The sequence below is a fragment of the Coenobita brevimanus genome, chromosome 7, assembly GCF_032717465.1.
Source record: "Coenobita brevimanus isolate Jiangsu-jjx chromosome 7, ASM3271746v2, whole genome shotgun sequence".
NCBI classification, from domain to species: domain Eukaryota; kingdom Metazoa; phylum Arthropoda; class Malacostraca; order Decapoda; family Coenobitidae; genus Coenobita; species Coenobita brevimanus.
Window position 1 is genome coordinate 37,624,336 of NC_136960.1, and position 19,299 is coordinate 37,643,634.

General features: G+C 42.2%; 1 protein-coding gene across 3 annotated transcripts in view; it reads right to left on the reverse strand.

The window, feature by feature from the left end:
- Amph (amphiphysin) overlaps positions 1-17,152 on the reverse strand; it is a 145,128-nt gene extending 127,976 nt beyond the window's left edge. For all 3 annotated transcript variants that reach the window (XM_080276135.1, XM_080276126.1, XM_080276119.1), the window contains exon 1: positions 17,070-17,152. In XM_080276135.1, coding sequence (XP_080132261.1) covers positions 17,070-17,138 — 69 coding nt within the window. In that variant the 5' untranslated portion in view covers positions 17,139-17,152. The remainder of the gene's footprint in view (positions 1-17,069) is intronic.
- Positions 17,153-19,299: the final 2,147 nt, after the last annotated feature.

Below are 19,299 nucleotides of genomic sequence, written 5' to 3' on the forward strand. Positions count from 1 at the left end.
ATGGTCAGCAAAATGCACCAATTATTGGAAATTTCGCATATTACAGTAACCACTGAATCAATGGAAAATAAATGTATACGGTCGACACCTCACCCTATCTTTGTCATTTACGGTACTGCCCCATTATAGACTATCATTTTAAGAAAAACTTCTGCTCAAACAAAGACAAGAGAACTGTGAATGTAGTGTGTCAATTCACCTTTGCCAAATTCACGTCCAATGCCCGAGTTCCTTTTACCTTGCTTATTCAACTCTTTCATTTTCAGATCAATTCCTCTTATTCTTGGAATGAAGCAGTGGGGCCATGATGTAACAGGTGAGCAAGAGCGGGTCTTGAACACTGCTAAAAACACCACAATATGCTTGCACGGTGCGGGCAGACAGAGACCATGAGTCTTGGGACTTGAGGGTCGTCTTGAGGGAGGAAAAGAGCAGGAAACCGATCAGCCATCTGGCAGTGGCTTCATATACTACCATTTTGAGCGGGAACACAGTTTCCCTTGCCTTCAGGCAACGGATTCGCATATTAAAATCACATTTCGCATTTTTAAAAATTTACTTTTTTCCCGAATCGAGTTCGCATTTGGGTGTTTCGCATATTGAGATCTCGCATATTGGAAGTCCTCACTGTATACTCTGCATACTCACTGTCATCTCTTCATCTTCAAAGCAGAGCTGTACTGAGAAATTAACACTAGAATAGTGTTAGGTCCCTGTCCCACACTGCCACCGGCTCCAACAGCAATAGTTCAGTTGAGGAAGGACGTTGCCGAGAGAGAGGTTCTTCCTAGAGACAGCCTTTTGGTGAACAGTACACAGGATCAGCTCAGGCGTCGTAACACTGGCTTCTTAAGTTCACTGTCTTAATTTCCAAATAATTACACTTAATGCTTGCCAACTACACTTCACTGTTTTCACAAGAACAGGAGATGTACAACCTTCACTAACTGCACTGACACTGACACTAACACTGAACTACACTCAAACTGAAGTGAAACTGACAAACTGCTCTAGTCTCTTCCCCATCCTTATATACTGTATGCTCCCTATATTCTAGAGTGATCTACTACTTCTCCAAAATTCTCATGCATTCTCAAGGGTGCAACAGATACAACAGTTTCCAACTCAGAGATATCCAAAATATCCCAGAGTTTTCTTACACTGAATAACACTTTAAATTATTTAGCATACAAACTGAGATAAAATTACATAATCTAACAAACAATCAAGTAAATAAAACATTACAAAGAAAAATGAGCATAATCTATCTATCTATTGCCAGACGCCTCAATTCCGCAAGGGGTGGCCACAAACAAATCGCCTCCACGTCGCCCTGTCCCCCGCCATTTCACTGCCCTGCTCCCAATTCACCCCCCCCTCTCTCATATACCTCTCCACCCCATCCCTCCATCTCATCCTCGGCCTCCCCCTCCCTCTTCCCCCCTCCACCTCACTCACATACACTCTCTTCGTCAGTCTTTCACCCTCCATCCTATCCACATGGCCAAACCACCTCAGTGTGTTCCTCATAACGCTTCCTATCACATCCACATCCACATTACAAAGCTCCTTTATATCCTCATTTGTCAGCCTGTCTCCATGTGACTTCACAGGCTCCTCTTAAATAACTCATTTCCACTGCTCTCACTCTTGACTTGTGTCCTTCCAACAATGTCCAAGCTTCACTTCCATACGTTAGAGTTGGTATCACAATACTGTCATGTAGTAACTTTTTCACTTCCATGCTCACTTCCCTGTTTCTTATCACTGCTTTCAAGGAACCAGCAACCTTTCTTCCCTGATGTACCCTTTCAAGCACTTCACCCTCCAAACCTCCATCCTTACTCATCACACTACCCAAGTACTTAAACGTACTCACATTTTCCAATTCCTCACCATCCAACGTCGCTGTACATTCACTGACCTCACCTCTCTCAAAGACCATCACTTTACTCTTCCCTTCATTCACCTTTAGATTCCGTTTCTTACACTCTCCCAAACTCACCCACCAAGCCTTGCAGCTCCCCTTCGTCTTCACTCAATAACACAGTACCGGTAATCATCTGCAAACAACAGTACAGGGAGTTTCCAAACACTATCCTCTCAAACCAGGGCCACTCCAACATCCACTAACTTACCTTGTACCTCTTTTACTACCCCATCCATGTACAGATTGAACAACTATGGAAACATGACACAGCCTTGTTTCAACCCACATCCCTGTTTCACTCCACTTCTTAACCTGTGTAAATGGGCCTAAAGAAGGTATTGGCTATCACCACCCTCCACCCGACACAAGTGTCTACTAGAGCACTGTCATTCTCATCCACTTTTGCAAGTACAACCCACTCACCAACTACTCCATCCACCTTCACATTCCTTACTTTTCCACTCATACCTCCAATAAGAAACCACTCTCACTCCTCTCAAACTTTTCCATGCACACTTCTACATTTGTCCAGAACTCTTCTTTCACTCTGCTTGCACAATCTTGTATTGAAGCATACACACACATACACAAAATCGCCCACGTTTGTATTCTCATTTTCAATCTTACCCAAACAATCCCTGAATCAACTGATGCATACTCTTATATTTTCCTTCTATCTCTTGCACACAACAATACATACATCCTCTTCTGCCCTCTCATTCTCACCTACTCCCACACATATACCCCATCCATACTCCCACTCTCTCACACTCTCACTTCTCCATTTAGTCGCAGTTAATCCACATGTGTCCACTTTTGCACCCTCAAGCACCTTGACAATCTCTCTCTCTCTCTTTCATCTCATCATTCACACCCCTTACATTCCAAGTTGTAATCCGTCCCGTATCCTTTGTCCGGTCCTTGGTCATCCTTTGTTGGTCCTTCCTGACCTGAGGCTTCTTGTTTGTATTTTTAGTTAGCTGTTTTCCAGGGAGGGGCATTAACCCTCCGCCAATCCACTGGTTGGCACGTAGGGAACACGTGTTGGTTGGTTATAAGGTTACCACCCTATGTATTAAATGATTTCCTGGTTTACAGAAAATCATTTGGCTTGTCACTCAACGTGGTTACCAGAAACAGAGTACCACTATGCTGAATGACTGGATGATGGGCACCCCCTCCGACCAGTCAATGTAATATGTGAATACAGTACATAATAAATGTATAAATAAATAAAAAATAATACAAACTTATACAAAAATTGGCAGTAATAGTTTGCCCATCTTTCATGGAAAACCAAAGAACATGGCAATTAATGAAATCTGAAATAGCAGCTAGAAGTCCCCCATTTAAAAAAATAATAATAATAATCTACATCCACCACTGCCAAAGATGTTCCTAAAGGGAATACTGTACTTTTATCTAACTCAAGTCCAAAACCAAGCTCAATAAATTTCACTATCATCTCTTAACACCATGAAAACAACCAGATCAAGTACCGGTATGGGATGAAAGGAGAATAATAATTATGATACCCTATAAATAGTAAAGCTGAATAATAATTTCAAAACACAATGGAAAAAATACTTCTGCAGTTTAATGGTATCAGTTCACTGCAAGGGACAACCTGCAAGGGTAGTTGTTTGACCTCTGTTGACAGGTCTGCTCTGCCAGACAGAGCAGGGTTAATCGACAAGACAATGGGTCTGCTATGCTGAACAGAGCAGAGTTAAACAACAAGATGATGGGTCTGCTATGCTGAACAGAACAGGGTTAATCAACAAGATGATGGGTCTGCTATGCTGAACAGAACAGGGTTAATCAACAAGATGATAGGTCTGCTAAGCTGAACACAGCAGGGTTAATCAACAAGATGATGGATCTGCTAAGCTGAACACAGCAAGGTTAATCAACAAGATGATGGATCTGCTAAGCTGAACACAGCAGGGTTAATCAACAAGATGATAGGTCTGCTAAGCTGAACACAGCAGGGTTAATCAACAAGACGATGGATCTGCTAAGCTGAACACAGCAGGGTTAATCAACATGATGATGGATCTGCTCTGCTGGATAGAGCAGGTTTAATCAACAACACCAACTTAAGGTACTTTGATGGTACACTTACCATGTGAAGCTGCACTCAAATTTAGCTTCATCCCATCAACAATGGCTATTTTATCTCTGTACAGTAACTTTCTATCTATCTATAGCCAATAGCCTTAGCTAATCCCATAAGGGGTAGCCACAAACAAATTGCTTCCATGTCAACCTGTCATCTGCCATTTTACTGCCTTCCCTTAAACTCACACCCCCATCTCTTATATCTCTCTCCATTCTATCCCTTTATCTCATCCTTGGTCTCCTCCTCCCTCTTCTCCCTTCCATCTCACTCACATACACTTTTCTAGTCACCCTCTCATTCTCCATCCTCTCCATATGGTCAATCCATCTTGCAGTATTTCTCTGGACTTTCTCGATCATGTCAACATCACGCATACAAGTACCAATTTTATTTTCACTTAACAGCCAAAAAAAAGATTTACCCTGTACTGTATTATAGTAGACCCTCTCTATACTGGATTAATTGGGGGGAAGCCCAATCCAAAAAAGCCAATAATCCAGCAAGTCTGGTGGTTCTCCCCAAAGTGGGATTTCAAGCACATAAGGGAAAATAAATAGGTGAAATAACATATTCTAATTCTAAAAATGAAAACTATTTTCATATTACATTTACTCTGAAAATAACTTCACATCTTTGTCACAGCAATTCTTCATGACTAACTGAAGTGTGAGGAAAAAAAAAGCTGCCAGCACTGACAAGTGCATTCTGAGTCACCATGCACACAGGAGTGATTTGGTTTGATCTGGTAGGCCTGGGTCATACGTCCCATGTAACGGATTTATTGGATGGTACCTGATTGTTCAATGGTTTGTCTGGGGACCTCAAGAGTTTGTTAAATTTGATATCTGGTCCAGCAGGGTGCAGTAAATGAGGGTTTACTGTATTATATCATTCCTTCACCAATGCACTGTTAAAAATAAAACTGGGTATCACTGGAAAAAAAAATACAGTGGATTCACCTAATCCGCAGCAATTACACTGGTGCCTACCCATGGTTTACAAAATCCGCAGTTAACAAATTTAAGAACCAATGGGAAAGAGGAGATTTAGTCTGGACCCTTGTGGAACCTCCCTACAGCACCCTACCTACACCTAAATACCGTTGGGAAGTCTCCTGCTGCGGCCACGTCAGCTGATGCATGCTCACCTGTACAGCAGACATTTCTAAGTCCCTTCCTTTTGATAAACTGCTAGAACCAACCCTGGCTTGCATGAAAGGGCTTGGTAGGGGTTACACCCAGGCATCAACATGCCAGTGTGTGGAACACTTTAGACTCCTCCCTCAATACTGGCCCATCAACAGGAATGTCTTCCCTGGCCTGCCTCAACACTAACACAGCCAGGCAACGTTCAGTCCATAGTAATCCCTTGTCTCAGCAGCAAACCCGTCCATCAAGTGCTCCAGTCCCATAGGACAGGCACTTCAAAATGTTAGCCTTGTTTTTGTAAATGGTGTGAATTGTTGACTCGTTCAGGCTGTACTCCTGGCCAAGTGTGCAACCTTCTCTCCCTTTCTCCACTCCACGAATAATATCTAAATGCTGCTGATAACAGAGGAGCCTTCTTCTTGGACCCCAGATGGGTCGAACGTTGCCTTGGGGGGTTGGGGCCGTCCATAGTAAGAGCCCAGGGAGAGGTAACCTTGATAAGAAAAAAAAAAAAAAAAAGCCAGGTACGCTCAGAACTCATGGGGGAACACACGTAGTTGGTGGTTGGTGGGACAGGAAGTAAAAAAAAAAAAAAAAAAAAAAAAATAGCAGCTGTAGCGTGCACACTTGTCACCAGGGCCGGGCTGCGATTGGCTGCTGGGTTTAGGTTGTCTGTGATTGGCTAACAGACGCAGAATACATCATGGGTGCCCGGATATTATAAATCTCCTGAGAAATGAGCCACATTGGAACCTAGGAACTGCATTTTTCGTGCTTTTTCCATGGAATAAAAAAAAAATAATAAGGACTGGTTGGGCAAAGTACCACAGATTACAAATCCGCGGCTTACAGATACGCAAATTAGCCGAATCCACTGTAATAATAATAATAAAGCACCTTGGAAAAGCTGAAACAAAATAACGATGACCAGAGTCTTACCTTAACTTGGCCCAGATTTCAGTTCGGCAGCTTAGTTTAGCCTACATAACTCAATGACAGTAAAAAAAAAAAAAAAAACACAATACAGTACTATGGCATTCCATCCTTTCCAAAGCACTTCTTCTTAACATCATATTCTAGTGTAAATCTGCTGTTAGAACTCCGCATTCAAGATGGAGAGAGGGTGAATTTAGGTCAAGTTAAGGTGAAAAGGGTATAGAACATTCCACTTTACCCCTCCGATGTGTAGGGGCCCAAGGCTAGACTCCAGTAATCTCTAGTCTTTTCACTCTAACAGTCTAAAAAGCCCATTTCTTCATCCTGAAAACTGAGTCATTAGCACAGACTGACACGAGATTATGATGCTAGTCACAAAGAACTGCTATGGGAGGTAGACAGAGTGGTAGCTTTTTTTTTTTTTTTTCATTCATTCATTGCCAGACGCCATGTATCCCAGACGAGGTGGCCAAGCTTGTGCTATGGAAAATATACAGTGTGGTAACTTTGCCTGTTTTTGCCACAGAGCTACACAAAATACTCTGCAAAAGGACAAAAATCTGTGTCATTAGGAGTAAAAACACTAGAGTATATTAATGGACAGATGACCAACTTACTCCCATTGGAGGCATTAAGTGTTCAAGAAACCTCCCATACTCAGTTGGGGATCAAATCTATGCAATGCCGTCACCCTGAATTGTTTGTCCGAACAACTAGATGGAACAAATAATACTAACACTGACCATTAAATATCACTGCCACCTTTCCACTCTAATATGACACAAATATATCAATCTATATACAGTCTATCTCCATTCAAAAACGTAATTTACAAGAAGATTCAGATGGTGCAGTTTTTAACAAAGAATATACAAGTATAGTACAGTAATAACACAATTTATAATCAGGTTAGGTCAAGTAAGAACCAATCGTGAACCAAACAACTGTAAATCAATGTCAATTTAACATGGGTTCAGTAGGGATAAAATGGGCATCAGAAGCCCCATAACCTAAAATCTTAAACATTTCTGCCACCCACGTGATGTACATTGTAGGCTAGTCTCAATCATCACCAAGCGTCCCCCATGAGGTTGGAGGACAGCTGGAGGACCTAGGCCATCAGAAGGAAGTGATGAGCGATGACGAGGGCAAAGCAGTGAGACCGAGGGAGGGCACAGCAGTGTGATGGGTGGGAAGAGATGCGATGAGGCAGTGGGAGAGAGATGTGGCAAGGCAGTGGGAAAGCTTAAGGGCTTCTGCAATCCTGTTTGCCCCATGTTTGTCATTATGGCACTTAACAATGTCCACTTTAACGTCATGACTTGCCCTTGGCACCGTCAATTGCACCATTTTCCACTGGGGTTAGCACCCTTACCATCTTTTCCAAGTCATACAGTAAGTTTCAGTATTTTGACTACTGATGGATTTTTTTTTTTTTAAGCCAAGAATTACAGTATACAATAATTATTTCCAAAGCAAGCAATGGCAGTGTCTTCCTGCCAACCCACCAATTACCTGCTTTTGGCTCCACCCATTTTCATCTACACACTCACTCTCACTTTAATTCATTTTGTTTCATTTATATGGGCTCCAATGCACTTGCATGTACTGCCCTTGGTCACTTAATGGCAGCTCTCCATACTGCTCAATCTAAACCCCCATCGTGATGACCGACGTGTCATCCAACACAAGAGTCAGTTCCCCACAGACCCAGACTTCGCACCCTTCACTTACAACCAGACATCTATCTATTTATCTATAGCCCGACGCCCTAATCCTGCAAAGGGTGGCCGCAGACAAAATGCCTCCAAGTCACTCTGTCACCCACCATTTGACTACCCTCCCCCCAACTCACCCCCCTCCTCCCTCATATACCTCTCAACTCCATCCCTCCACCTCATCCTCGGTCTACCCCTCCCTCTCCCTCCCTCCACCTCACCTACATACACCCTCTAAGTCAGTCTTTCATTCTCCATTCTCTTCACATGTCCAAACCACCTCAGTGTATTTCTCCTAATCTTCTCAACCACATCCACATCCACCCCACAACGTTCCTTCACTTCTTCATTCGTCAACCTGTCCCTCCACATCACTCCACATGCTCCTCTCAAGTAACTCATTTCCACTGCTCTCACTCTTGACTTGTTCCCCTCTTGCAAGGTCCATGCCTCGCTTCCATACATCAGGGTAGGGATCACAATACTATCGTGCAGTGACTTCTTAACTTCCATACTCATCTCCCTATTTCTCATCACGGCTTTCAGTGTACCAACAACCTTCCTTCCCTGCTGTACCCTTTCATGTACTTCATCCCCCAAAGTTCCATCCTTACTCATCACACTACCCAAGTACTTGAATGCACTCACATTCTCCATATCCTCACCATCCAACCTCACTGCACACTCTGTGACTTCATTCCTCTCAAACACCATAACTTTACTTTTGTTTACATTAACTTTCAGATTCCTCCTCCTACACACTGTCCCAAATTCATTCACCAAACCTTGCAACTCCCATTCATCTTCACTCAACAATACTGTATCATCAGCAAACAGCAACACCAGAAGCTTCCAAATCTCACCCTCATTCATTAGGGCCACCCCCACATCCACTGCCCTACCTTGCACCTCCTTTACAACCCCATCCATGTATATATTAAACAGCCATGGAGACATCACACAACCCTGTTTCAGTCCCACACTGAGATCAAAGAACTCACTCAGCTCACCATCCACTCGCACCGTAGCCCTAGCTCCCTCGTACATACTCTTCACAGCACTCAACAATTTCCCCTCCACTCCATATATTCTTAATACCTTCCACATACCTTGCCTATCTATTCTGTCATAAGCTTTCTCCAAGTCCATGAAGGCAGCATACACTTTCCTTCCCTTCTCTAGATACTTCTCCGCTAAACATCTTAGAACAAATATCTGATCTACACACCCTTTTCCCTTCCTAAATCCCCCTTGTTCTTCTCCAACTAGCTCCTCTGTCATATGCCTAACCCTATCAATGAGTATTCTACCATATATTTTACCAGTCACACTAAGAAGGCAAATACCCCTATGGTTACCACATACTTCTCTCTCCCCTTTTCCTTTGTATAAAGGAACAATTATATCTGATTTCCAGTCCTCTGGAACCCTTCCCTCTTCCCAAGCCAATCTACATAACTTCCATATCCACTCCATTACAATCTCACCCCCATACCTAAGCATTTCACCACACACTCCATCAATTCCTGGGGCCTTTCCCAACTTAATCTTCTTCATCGCTTCCACTACTTCCACCCTACTGATCTCTTCCTCCCTCCTCTCATCTCTTCTTCTTCCAGCCATTCCCCAACCACTTATACTCGCACTGCTCTCACTCTCTACATTCAACAAATCCTCAAAGTGCTCCTTCCATCTCCTCAATTTCTCTCTCTTCTCCACCAACAATCTATTATTCCTATCTTTCACTCCCCTACTATTTCCCCTTTCACACTGCCTTACTTTCTTAACTTCCTTCCAAAAAATTTCTTACTCTCCCTCCATTTCACACTCAGATTCCTCCCAAACTCTTCATCCACTTTCTTCTTACTCTCCTTCACCAGTCTCTTAACCTCCCTTCTCCTGCTCACGTATACCTCTCTCTCATCTTCTCCCCTACCTCTACTCGCTAACCATTCACTATATGCCTTCTTCTTTTGTTCCACAGCTCGTTTCACCTCATCATTCCACCATGCTGTCCCTTGCACACCCTTGCATCTCATCCTCACTCCGCAAACTGCCTCACAAGCTGCGCCTATCTCTTCCGTGAATATCTTACATACAGTACGTCTTCCACCCCTTCCATCTGCTCTAGCTCATACCTTCCCAATCTTTCTTCCACTATGCTCTTATACTCTGTCATTTTCTCACTATCTTGCAATTTCTCCACTCTTCTCACGGGAGCTGAACATCATAAACAACTTTCAGCACTCATCTGCCTGTGGCCCAGGAAACATAAGCAATATACTGTACAACTTTAACATCTTGGACCACAAGGCATACAAGCACTCACCCACATATCAAACTACAGCTACTTACACAACATAATACCCAAAAATTTGAAAGCATGGTTCTATCATCACTATCCCCAAACCCAACAAAGACCCACATTGCCTTCCTCACACTGCCCCATCACACTCCTCTGCACCCCTCCAAAGTCACTGAACAACTAGTATTACAATCAGTAACACCTCACATCCCCCTAACCCCATCACAACATGGTTCTAGACCACTACACTCCAAAAACACTCTTCATACAGACCTTACACGAAGAATTTTTGATGGCATCAACTCAGCTAGGCTATCACACAGGTCACTCCTAGTCACACTGGACATTAGCAAAGCTTTGATGTTATCCCCCGCCACAACCTCACAAACAAATTATTCAACACAAACATGCACAATAATGCAAGAAAATGGCTAGCAAACCACTTAGTAGGCAGATGTGCACATGTAACATTTGCCGGTCACTCATCAAACATCAGAAACTTCACAAACGGCATCCCCCAAGGATCTTTGTCCCCTACTCTCTTTAGCTTACACATCCATGACATACCTACACCCCACACAACACAAATACACAAAGCTTCCTATGCAGACAACAAAACACTTACATGTCACTACTCACCAAAAGACAAACACAGTTGCACACATCCTCCAACTTTACCTCAACACACTGCATGAATGGTTCACCACAAATAGACTCAATATAGCCCCTGCCAAATCTACAGTGACCCCTCTCACAAACTGGACAACAGAACATAGTCACATTCCACATCTCACCATAAACAACACCCCCATACCACACACACACACACACACACACACACACACACACAAAATCCTTTGTGTAACATACATCAGTGTCATTTAAACAACACATCACAAACATTAAAAAGAAATTAACATCAAAACTAAACATCCTAAGGTCACTTGCCCATACAACATTTGGACACAACAAAGAAACCACCACCACAGTATACAAACAATACAGTATATATGTTCAGTGATGAATTATGCAAGCCCTGCTTGGACTTCTAACCTCACTATTACACACTACAATACTCTACAGACCATAGCTACAAAACAAAACCCTAAAAATAATCATAGGCTGCACAGCTACTACACCTACAGACCACCTACATCAGAGGTCAGCAACCTGCTCAGGAGCCGCATGCAGCTCTTTTAGGACACTTTTGCGGCTCCAGGAGCTTCATAAATAATTTATTCTTTCAGAACGAAGGCATCATTTAACTATATTAAAGCATACTGAATATATTACAGAACACATTATTATATTTTGATTCACTTTGTGAATATAAGTAGATTGAACAATATCACCGTAATGTTTTGTTTAGATTTAGAAGTACTGTAGATTTCAGTTTATGAGACAATTTTTTGTACTGTGGCTCTGACAGTACTATATTTTTATGAAACTTTAAAATAAGTGGCTCTTCTAGCTTTAAGGGTTGCTGACCTCTAACCTACACCATGAAACCAAAGGCTTCAAAGTCAAGGATCATCTGGACATAAGAGGGACGCAAATTCTTGCCGCAGCCTACACAAACCCACACCATCCACTACACTACATGGCAGCACATCCACACACACCAAGGAACATCAAAACAACACCCAGCACACAATATCATACACAAAGACTGTCGTCTCTCCTCCTTCACCCGCTTCAAACCAGCCTCCAAGAGCATGTCCATGCTCAAATCACTCACTGCTCCATTCAGTCACTGAAAGACAACACACAACTGCATGCACGGCCTCCTGATATCCACCCTTCTGAATCCTACCTCCAACGTGAGGATAGGGTCCATTTGGCCAGGTTGAGATGTGGCCATCATCCAACCCTCTTGAGTTATCAGAAGAGATTGGATGACTCAGTTGCTGATGCCTGTCCAGGATGCAACACAGCACCCCATACTATTCAGCACATTCTAGAAGACTGCATTGTACACAATCGCCTTCACCAACAACACAATCTACACTCCTTTAGAGCTCTGTGGGAAAGCTTGGTCTCGACCGTGGCCTTCCTTCGGTACTCGGGGTTGTTAGGCCAGACTGCTTAGGGAACAACTACTACTACCACTACAGCTCCATCTCCTACAGCATCCCTATTCAGTCCCTTATCCCTGAATGTCACACTCTAAGACCTCATCCCAGGTCTTTTTTGGTCTGCCACTTGCAACCCTATCCTCGACAATCACAATTCTCACCTTCCGCACTCAGCTCTCATCCTCCATCCTCGCAAAATACCCAAACCATCTCAATCTACCCCTCCTCATTACAACACCAATACACTTATCTCATCCTTCAACTCAACTCTTCAATGGCAATCCTGGCCCCCCCCAGGCCTCACATTCAAGGACACATTCCATATCAAATAAATAAAAGATTCTTAGAGTCTGTAGCACCTTCTGAGGAAAATAATAAAATGTTTATGTAAATATACATGCTGGCAGTGCCAGTCTGTCTCCTTTGTTACGCGCATAGCTAGCTGCCTGCGACTGACTCTACCTGTTTCCATCTACCTTATATGTCATTCCACCTTTCAATAAATATAAAAACATCCTCAGAGCCTGAAAATCCTTCTGTGGAAAATAATCCAGTATCATGTTTACATAAATATGCACAATGACAGTGCCACCAGTCCCCTTTCTGTTTTGTAGTTACCATATGTAGCTACGGCAGTCACCTGTTCTTGACTCTATTCATTTCCATCTAGCATCTTACTCTTAATAAAATATTCTCAGTGCCTGTGGTTCCTTCTGTGGAAAATAATAAAAAGTTTACATAAATATGGACAATGGTATTGCCAGCCAGTCTCCTTTGTGTTACGTAGCTAGCTGCCTGATTTTGTTTCTACTCACGTCCATTAGCACACCTCACTCTCACCTTTAATAATATTCTTTGTGTCTGTAGGTAAACAAGAATTCAATGGTAATGAGATGTTATGGTGAAATGGTATGTATAAAGGAAGAGCATTTCTATCTATCTATTGCCAGACACCTTAATCCCGTAAGGGGTGGCCACAAACGAATCGCCTCCATGTCCCCCTGTCCCCCGCCATATCACTGCCCTGCTCCCAGCTTACACCCCCCTCTCTCATACACCTCTCCACTCCATCCCTCAAGCTCATCCTTGGCCTCCCCCCCCTCTCCCTCCCTCCACCTCATTCACATATACTCACCTCACTAGTCTCTCAATCTCCATCCTCTCCACATGGCCAAACCACCTCAATGTGTTTCTCCTAACATTTCTTGTCACACCCACATCCACACCACAACGATCCTTCACTTCCTCATTTGTCGATCTGTCTCTCCAAGTGACTCCACGTGCTCCTCTCAAATAACTCATTTCCTCAGCTCTCACTCTTGACTTCTGTCCCTCCAACAAGGTCCAAGCTTCACTTCCATACGTTAGAATTGGTATCACAATACTGTCATGTAGCTAGTAACTTTTTCACTTCCATGCTCACTTCTCTGTTTCTTATCACTGCTTGCAAGGAACCAGCAACCTTCCATCCTTGTTGTACCCTTTCAAGCACTTCACCCTCTAAACTTCCATTCTTACTCATCACACTACCCAAGTACTTAAATGCACTCACATTTTCCATTTCCTCCTCATTCAACCTCACTGTACATTCACTGACTTCACCTCTCTTGGAGACCATAACTTTACTCTTCCCTACATTCACCTTTAGATTCCATTTCTTACATACTCTCCCAAACTCATCCACCAAGCCTTGTAGCTCTCCTTCATCTTCACTTAACAACACAGTATCATCTGCAAACAACAGTACAGGGAGTTTCCAAAGACTGCCCTCTCCCATTTGGGCCACTCCAATATCCACTGCCCTACCTTGTACAGTATCTCTTTTATAACCCCATCCATATACAGATTGAACAACCATGGAGACATGACACATCCCTCTTTCAATCCAACTTTCAAGCAGAAAAATTCACTCAGTTCACTATCCACACGCACTGCAGCCTTAGCACCCTCATACATACTCTTCATGGCACTGAACAACTTCCCATCTACCCCATATAAAGTATTCTTAATACTTTCCACAATCCTAATTTCTAATAATTAAAAATCACATTAACAGATGAATGGTTGCATCAAATTTTATAACGATTAGTGGTGGCTGAATCAGTAGAGAGGCAGCCTGCGGTCCTAATGGACCCAGGATCGAATCCTGGCTGGGGCGGGGAACAGTTTAAGGATTTGAATGTCCTAAAAAGCAGACTTTCCTGATCTACCAGATGACTCGCTGGCATGTTGTAAAAATACCCCCGCTAATACCAATACACCAATCCTGTTTGAGACAGCCCTAGCATGTATTCAATATAGATGGCGGGTGTTAGCGCCAAAGTGGCAACACGTGGAGGTGTAGGAGGACTACTGGGCCTTGGGATAGGTCACTGCCCCCGAGAAATAGGCCCTGAAACCTTTGCCTAGAGTCGGTCACAAAAAAAAAAAAAAAAAAAAAAAAAAAATACAGTATAATGGTGACCATCAGAAAACTGGTACTGGTATTGACAGGATTTGTGTACTGAAGGCATCTTAGGGGCATAACTCCCATCAGTAATGAAGGAGACCTGGCGGCGCATCAATACGGGATCATCGTATGCAGCCATCACACAAATCATAGCTATTGCAATCATTAATCCAAAACTGGATATAAGTTTTCATCAATTGTTATAGTGAACGATCACATACCAGACCAGCATATATCGTCATAACTGAACATAAAAAAATTGGGTACAGGTACAGTATATAAAAATATTAATAGTGAATATACAGTATAAAGTACATATATACAGTGTCGATTTTAGGGGGTGGCCACGGCCACCCTTGAAATCTCACTGGCCACCCCAGATGTGAAAGGCAGCTGGTCAAGTTCATCAACACAATAAGGTGTGACAAACATTGGTCATTTAGCACCACTTTCTGCTTCCTGTTCATTAGCCAGTTCCTCATCCATACAGTTACTTGTTCACAAATACAGTGGTTGCCGCTTAATAAGCAGCCCCGTAGACCCCCAAATTTGACTGTTGTTGCATCTGGCACTTCTGCCAGTGATCTGACAATTTTATTGTTATGGTGTGCAAGTTCTGTTGAGGAATATCCCACGTGTCACAAGACAGTTTGATGATTTCTTCACAGGTGCAATTTCTAGTTTTAAAAGTATGCATAACAGTACTAAATTGTACACACTTGGTTTGGAGTTAAGGTTTGTTTGGTTTACCGTGTTATAATTGTTTCTTTACAGTTTTCATAATTTAATTTTTAGTTGTTGTGGTCAGCAGGGCACATTTAATTTAATGTTGTATTCTGAAATGAAAAAACAACAACTTGGCCTTGAATACAAACATTACAGTGGATTCTTACATGAGTTTTTAATTTCATTTACGATTCATCTGTGCATAGGCTGATGCAATTGTGAAGCACTGAACATCTGTATTCATAATCTCTGATCACCTGCCATTCATTACGGTTCACTATGCCATGGCCACCCCACACTAGCTCATGTCCAATCTTGGCCAACCCAGACAAATGTCCTGGACACACCGCTGCATATACTGGTATACAGTATGTATATACACCATATATATATATATATATATATATATATATATATATATATATATATATATAATATAAGGTGCTGTCTGCATAAAAAAATGGCTGCTATTTCATGAAAGGCCCACTGCTATCCTGTGTGAATATTTGAACTGCACAGTACATAGGAAAACAGGTGAAACTTTCAAGGTTTTTAAGATGATGCTAAGGATACAAAGGCTACATAGCTAGTGTTCCTAACTGAATTTTCTTCAATCCCATGACAGTCATAAATCAAGTCACCACTGTTTCACTGTTGCAAATACTGTAGCAAGACTAAAAAAAATACTGGTACATCATTTCATTATATTATCCCAAGGTCTTTCAGTGATTTAGCTGTGCCTTTAAATCATTTGAAAATTACTAATTTCGACTTTATGACCTTAAAAATACTTTCACTTAATTCTTTTACATCATTGCAGAGCCACTTACCTGGATGGTTAATTTCAATACTGGGAACTTCCACTGATCTGTCTGTGCCTTTGAATCCCATTAAAATTACTCACTGTGCCTACAGAAACTCTTACTTTCTTTATACTGTAGTTCCTTTATACCCATTTTGATATTCTGTAAACTCGAGGGGTTTGACCCACTCTCCATTAATTTTTCCACAGCTCTCGCTCTCTTGTTAAGATTAATAATTTCGTTTGCTGATCGCCATATTTGTCCCATAAATCTAACTGCTCACAATACAGCCTTCATATATTGGTGAGAAAAATGTCAGTGTTGAAAACACTGGCTTCGTTAACCCCATCAATTTGATCTCCGCTGTGAGGTGAGAGTAATCAACTTCGAACATGATGGCTTTTAAATTCACCAAAATAATGTACTGTGTAGACGGATTCAATATTTCGACATAATACTGCCCGTGGTTTTTATTTCCCACTGTTACTCCCCACATCATGCTGATCTCTCCAACCAAAAGTTTAAATGACGGAATTTTAAACGGTGCCCTTTAAATTTACCAAAACAAACAATGACACGCGGAGATGAGGTACTTTTATTTCCAAAGGCTAATCACTCTGGTTCCTATTTCCAACTGATATTCTCCACACCTGATCCCAGCGCCCATGACCAAGTATGGCTCGTACGGTCATTCAGCCAGCTGGTTGTCAAAACTGGGAGGCGGAACCCTCGATGCTACTACTAAACTTCACCGCCAATTATATCTACATTCTCCCCCCAAATAAACCACACGATCAGCTAAATCCTGCTTCAATACACACACACAAAATTAAATTTATATTTATATTTTTACTTACCTTTTCTTTGGCTCGCCCTGCATGCTTTTGAACTGTTTTAGCAAAGAGTCCACCTTTAATATCCGCCATCGTCGAGTCTTGGCCCACCACTGAGAAGTTTCGGCTGGCCTCATTCTCGCATGGAGTAAACCGATAATCTTATAAAATTTCACACTCGACTATTTTACTACAATAGTCCGCAATATAATCATTTAATTTTATAAACAACGTTTGAACTTTATTTGATTGCGCACCGAGTCAGAAGGGAGTTACAATATCTTACCTTGAAAACAGACAACACAGACAAGGTTAACTGTGAGGTAGTATTGGAACAGCGGGTGGCAGCTACCAAAAGTAGAGACAGCGAGCGAGATTTTGTCGCTAACTGTATGAAAGGCACCAACAGTATGGTTGTTATTCTTCTGCATAGGGACGCCTTCACATGGTGACACCCTTATAACCGGACGGCTCACCTGCCCGCTTAAACAAAAGTCCTTCAACTCCTTCCCTACCTCCTTAAAAGGAGGATGGTGATTTGCAGGACAACTTCAGCCTGCAGTCCACTGCGTTCACATTCATATGAGCATATGGTTCATATGAATGTTCCTCTACAGGGCCAAAGTAACATGGTAGATGCAACTTATATATTCAGAGTATAGTAATAGTAGTAGTGGTAGTTGTTGCAGACTTTCAGCCCTAGGCTCATTTGAACGTGAAGCCAGTGACCTGCAGGCCTAAGTTAACTTTTCCGCAGTTCGCCACCCTCCTTTCGGGGATAGGGAGGGAACTGAGGAACTTTTATATATGTAAGTGGGGAGCTCCGCCGCTCAACCATATCAGTGCCACTACATGAAGGCATCCCTCGCCATCACCTCAGAGTATACGTGAAGATTGTATTATGGAACCTTATTTTACGTGGAACAGAAGGCTTCGTGGCATCGCTTCCTATGTGATTTAATATTTTCTTTTTTACTTCACCTTTTTTATTCCCTTTTCGTTAGTGAGATAAACTTTACTTAAAAAAAAGGTAATTCTGGTCACATACACACACACACACACACACACACACACACACACACACACACACACACACACACACACACACACACACACACAGGGAGTGGGGGGGGGAGTCCTTCACGAAGTTCCTCCATACACTCATCTCTCCAACTACCCTTCAAAGAGGACACCAGTATACCAAACAAGACTGCACTGCGGCCATCATCCTTCCCTTCTACGATTTGTCTACCCATATATTGCCAGACGCCTTAATCTGGTATAGGATGGCCACAAACAAATCGCCTCCATGTCCTGTCCTCTGCCATTTGAGTGCCCTCCCTCCTACTCACATTCCCATTCCCATATATCTCTCTCAAATACCAACAACACCAACACAATATACAACGCACAAACAATCCACATGTGCACACAAGGCAATACAGCCCTCCTCCACACAGACACACAGACACACACACACACACACACACATACCAAGCTTAAGGGACCTAAGCTACGAAGAAAGACTAAATAAACTGAATCTACCAACACTACAGGAGAGAAGGAAAAGAGGTGACATGATAATGCTATATAAGTGCATATCAGGGAAGGAGAAAATAGACATAAATGATTACTTAACATATGGAGAAGCATCAGCAAGAGGACACTGCAAAAAATTGCATAAGAAGAGAGGTGATAAGGACGTAAGGAAATTTAGTTTCCCAAACAGAGCAATTGATCAATGGAATGCACTACCGAATGAAATAGTGTGTGCCAAAACAATTCACAAATTTAAGGATATGTACGATAAATATGGTTTAAGACACGGGACAGTACGAGCTTGACTCATTCCTGTAAAGATACAATTAGGTAAGAACAATTAGGTAAGAACACACACACACACACACATTACAAGAAGAATTAAATAAACTTCATGAATGGAGCAATAAATGGCAAATGGTATTTAATGTGGACAAGCGTCATGCAATTAAGTTTGGTAAAAGTGAAAAAAGATTAGACTGGGAATATAAGTTAGGAAGATCAACCCTACACACATCAGACAGGGAGAAGGACCTAGGAGTGATTATCAATAACAGACTATCTCCGGCTGACCACATCAGTGAGAAGGTATGTAACATGTATGCACTGCTTGCTAATATGAGAATAGCATTCATACATATAAATGAAGACATGCTGGGAAAGATAATAACATCATTCATCACCAAATCATACGTGCTCCCTACGTGTCAGCAAG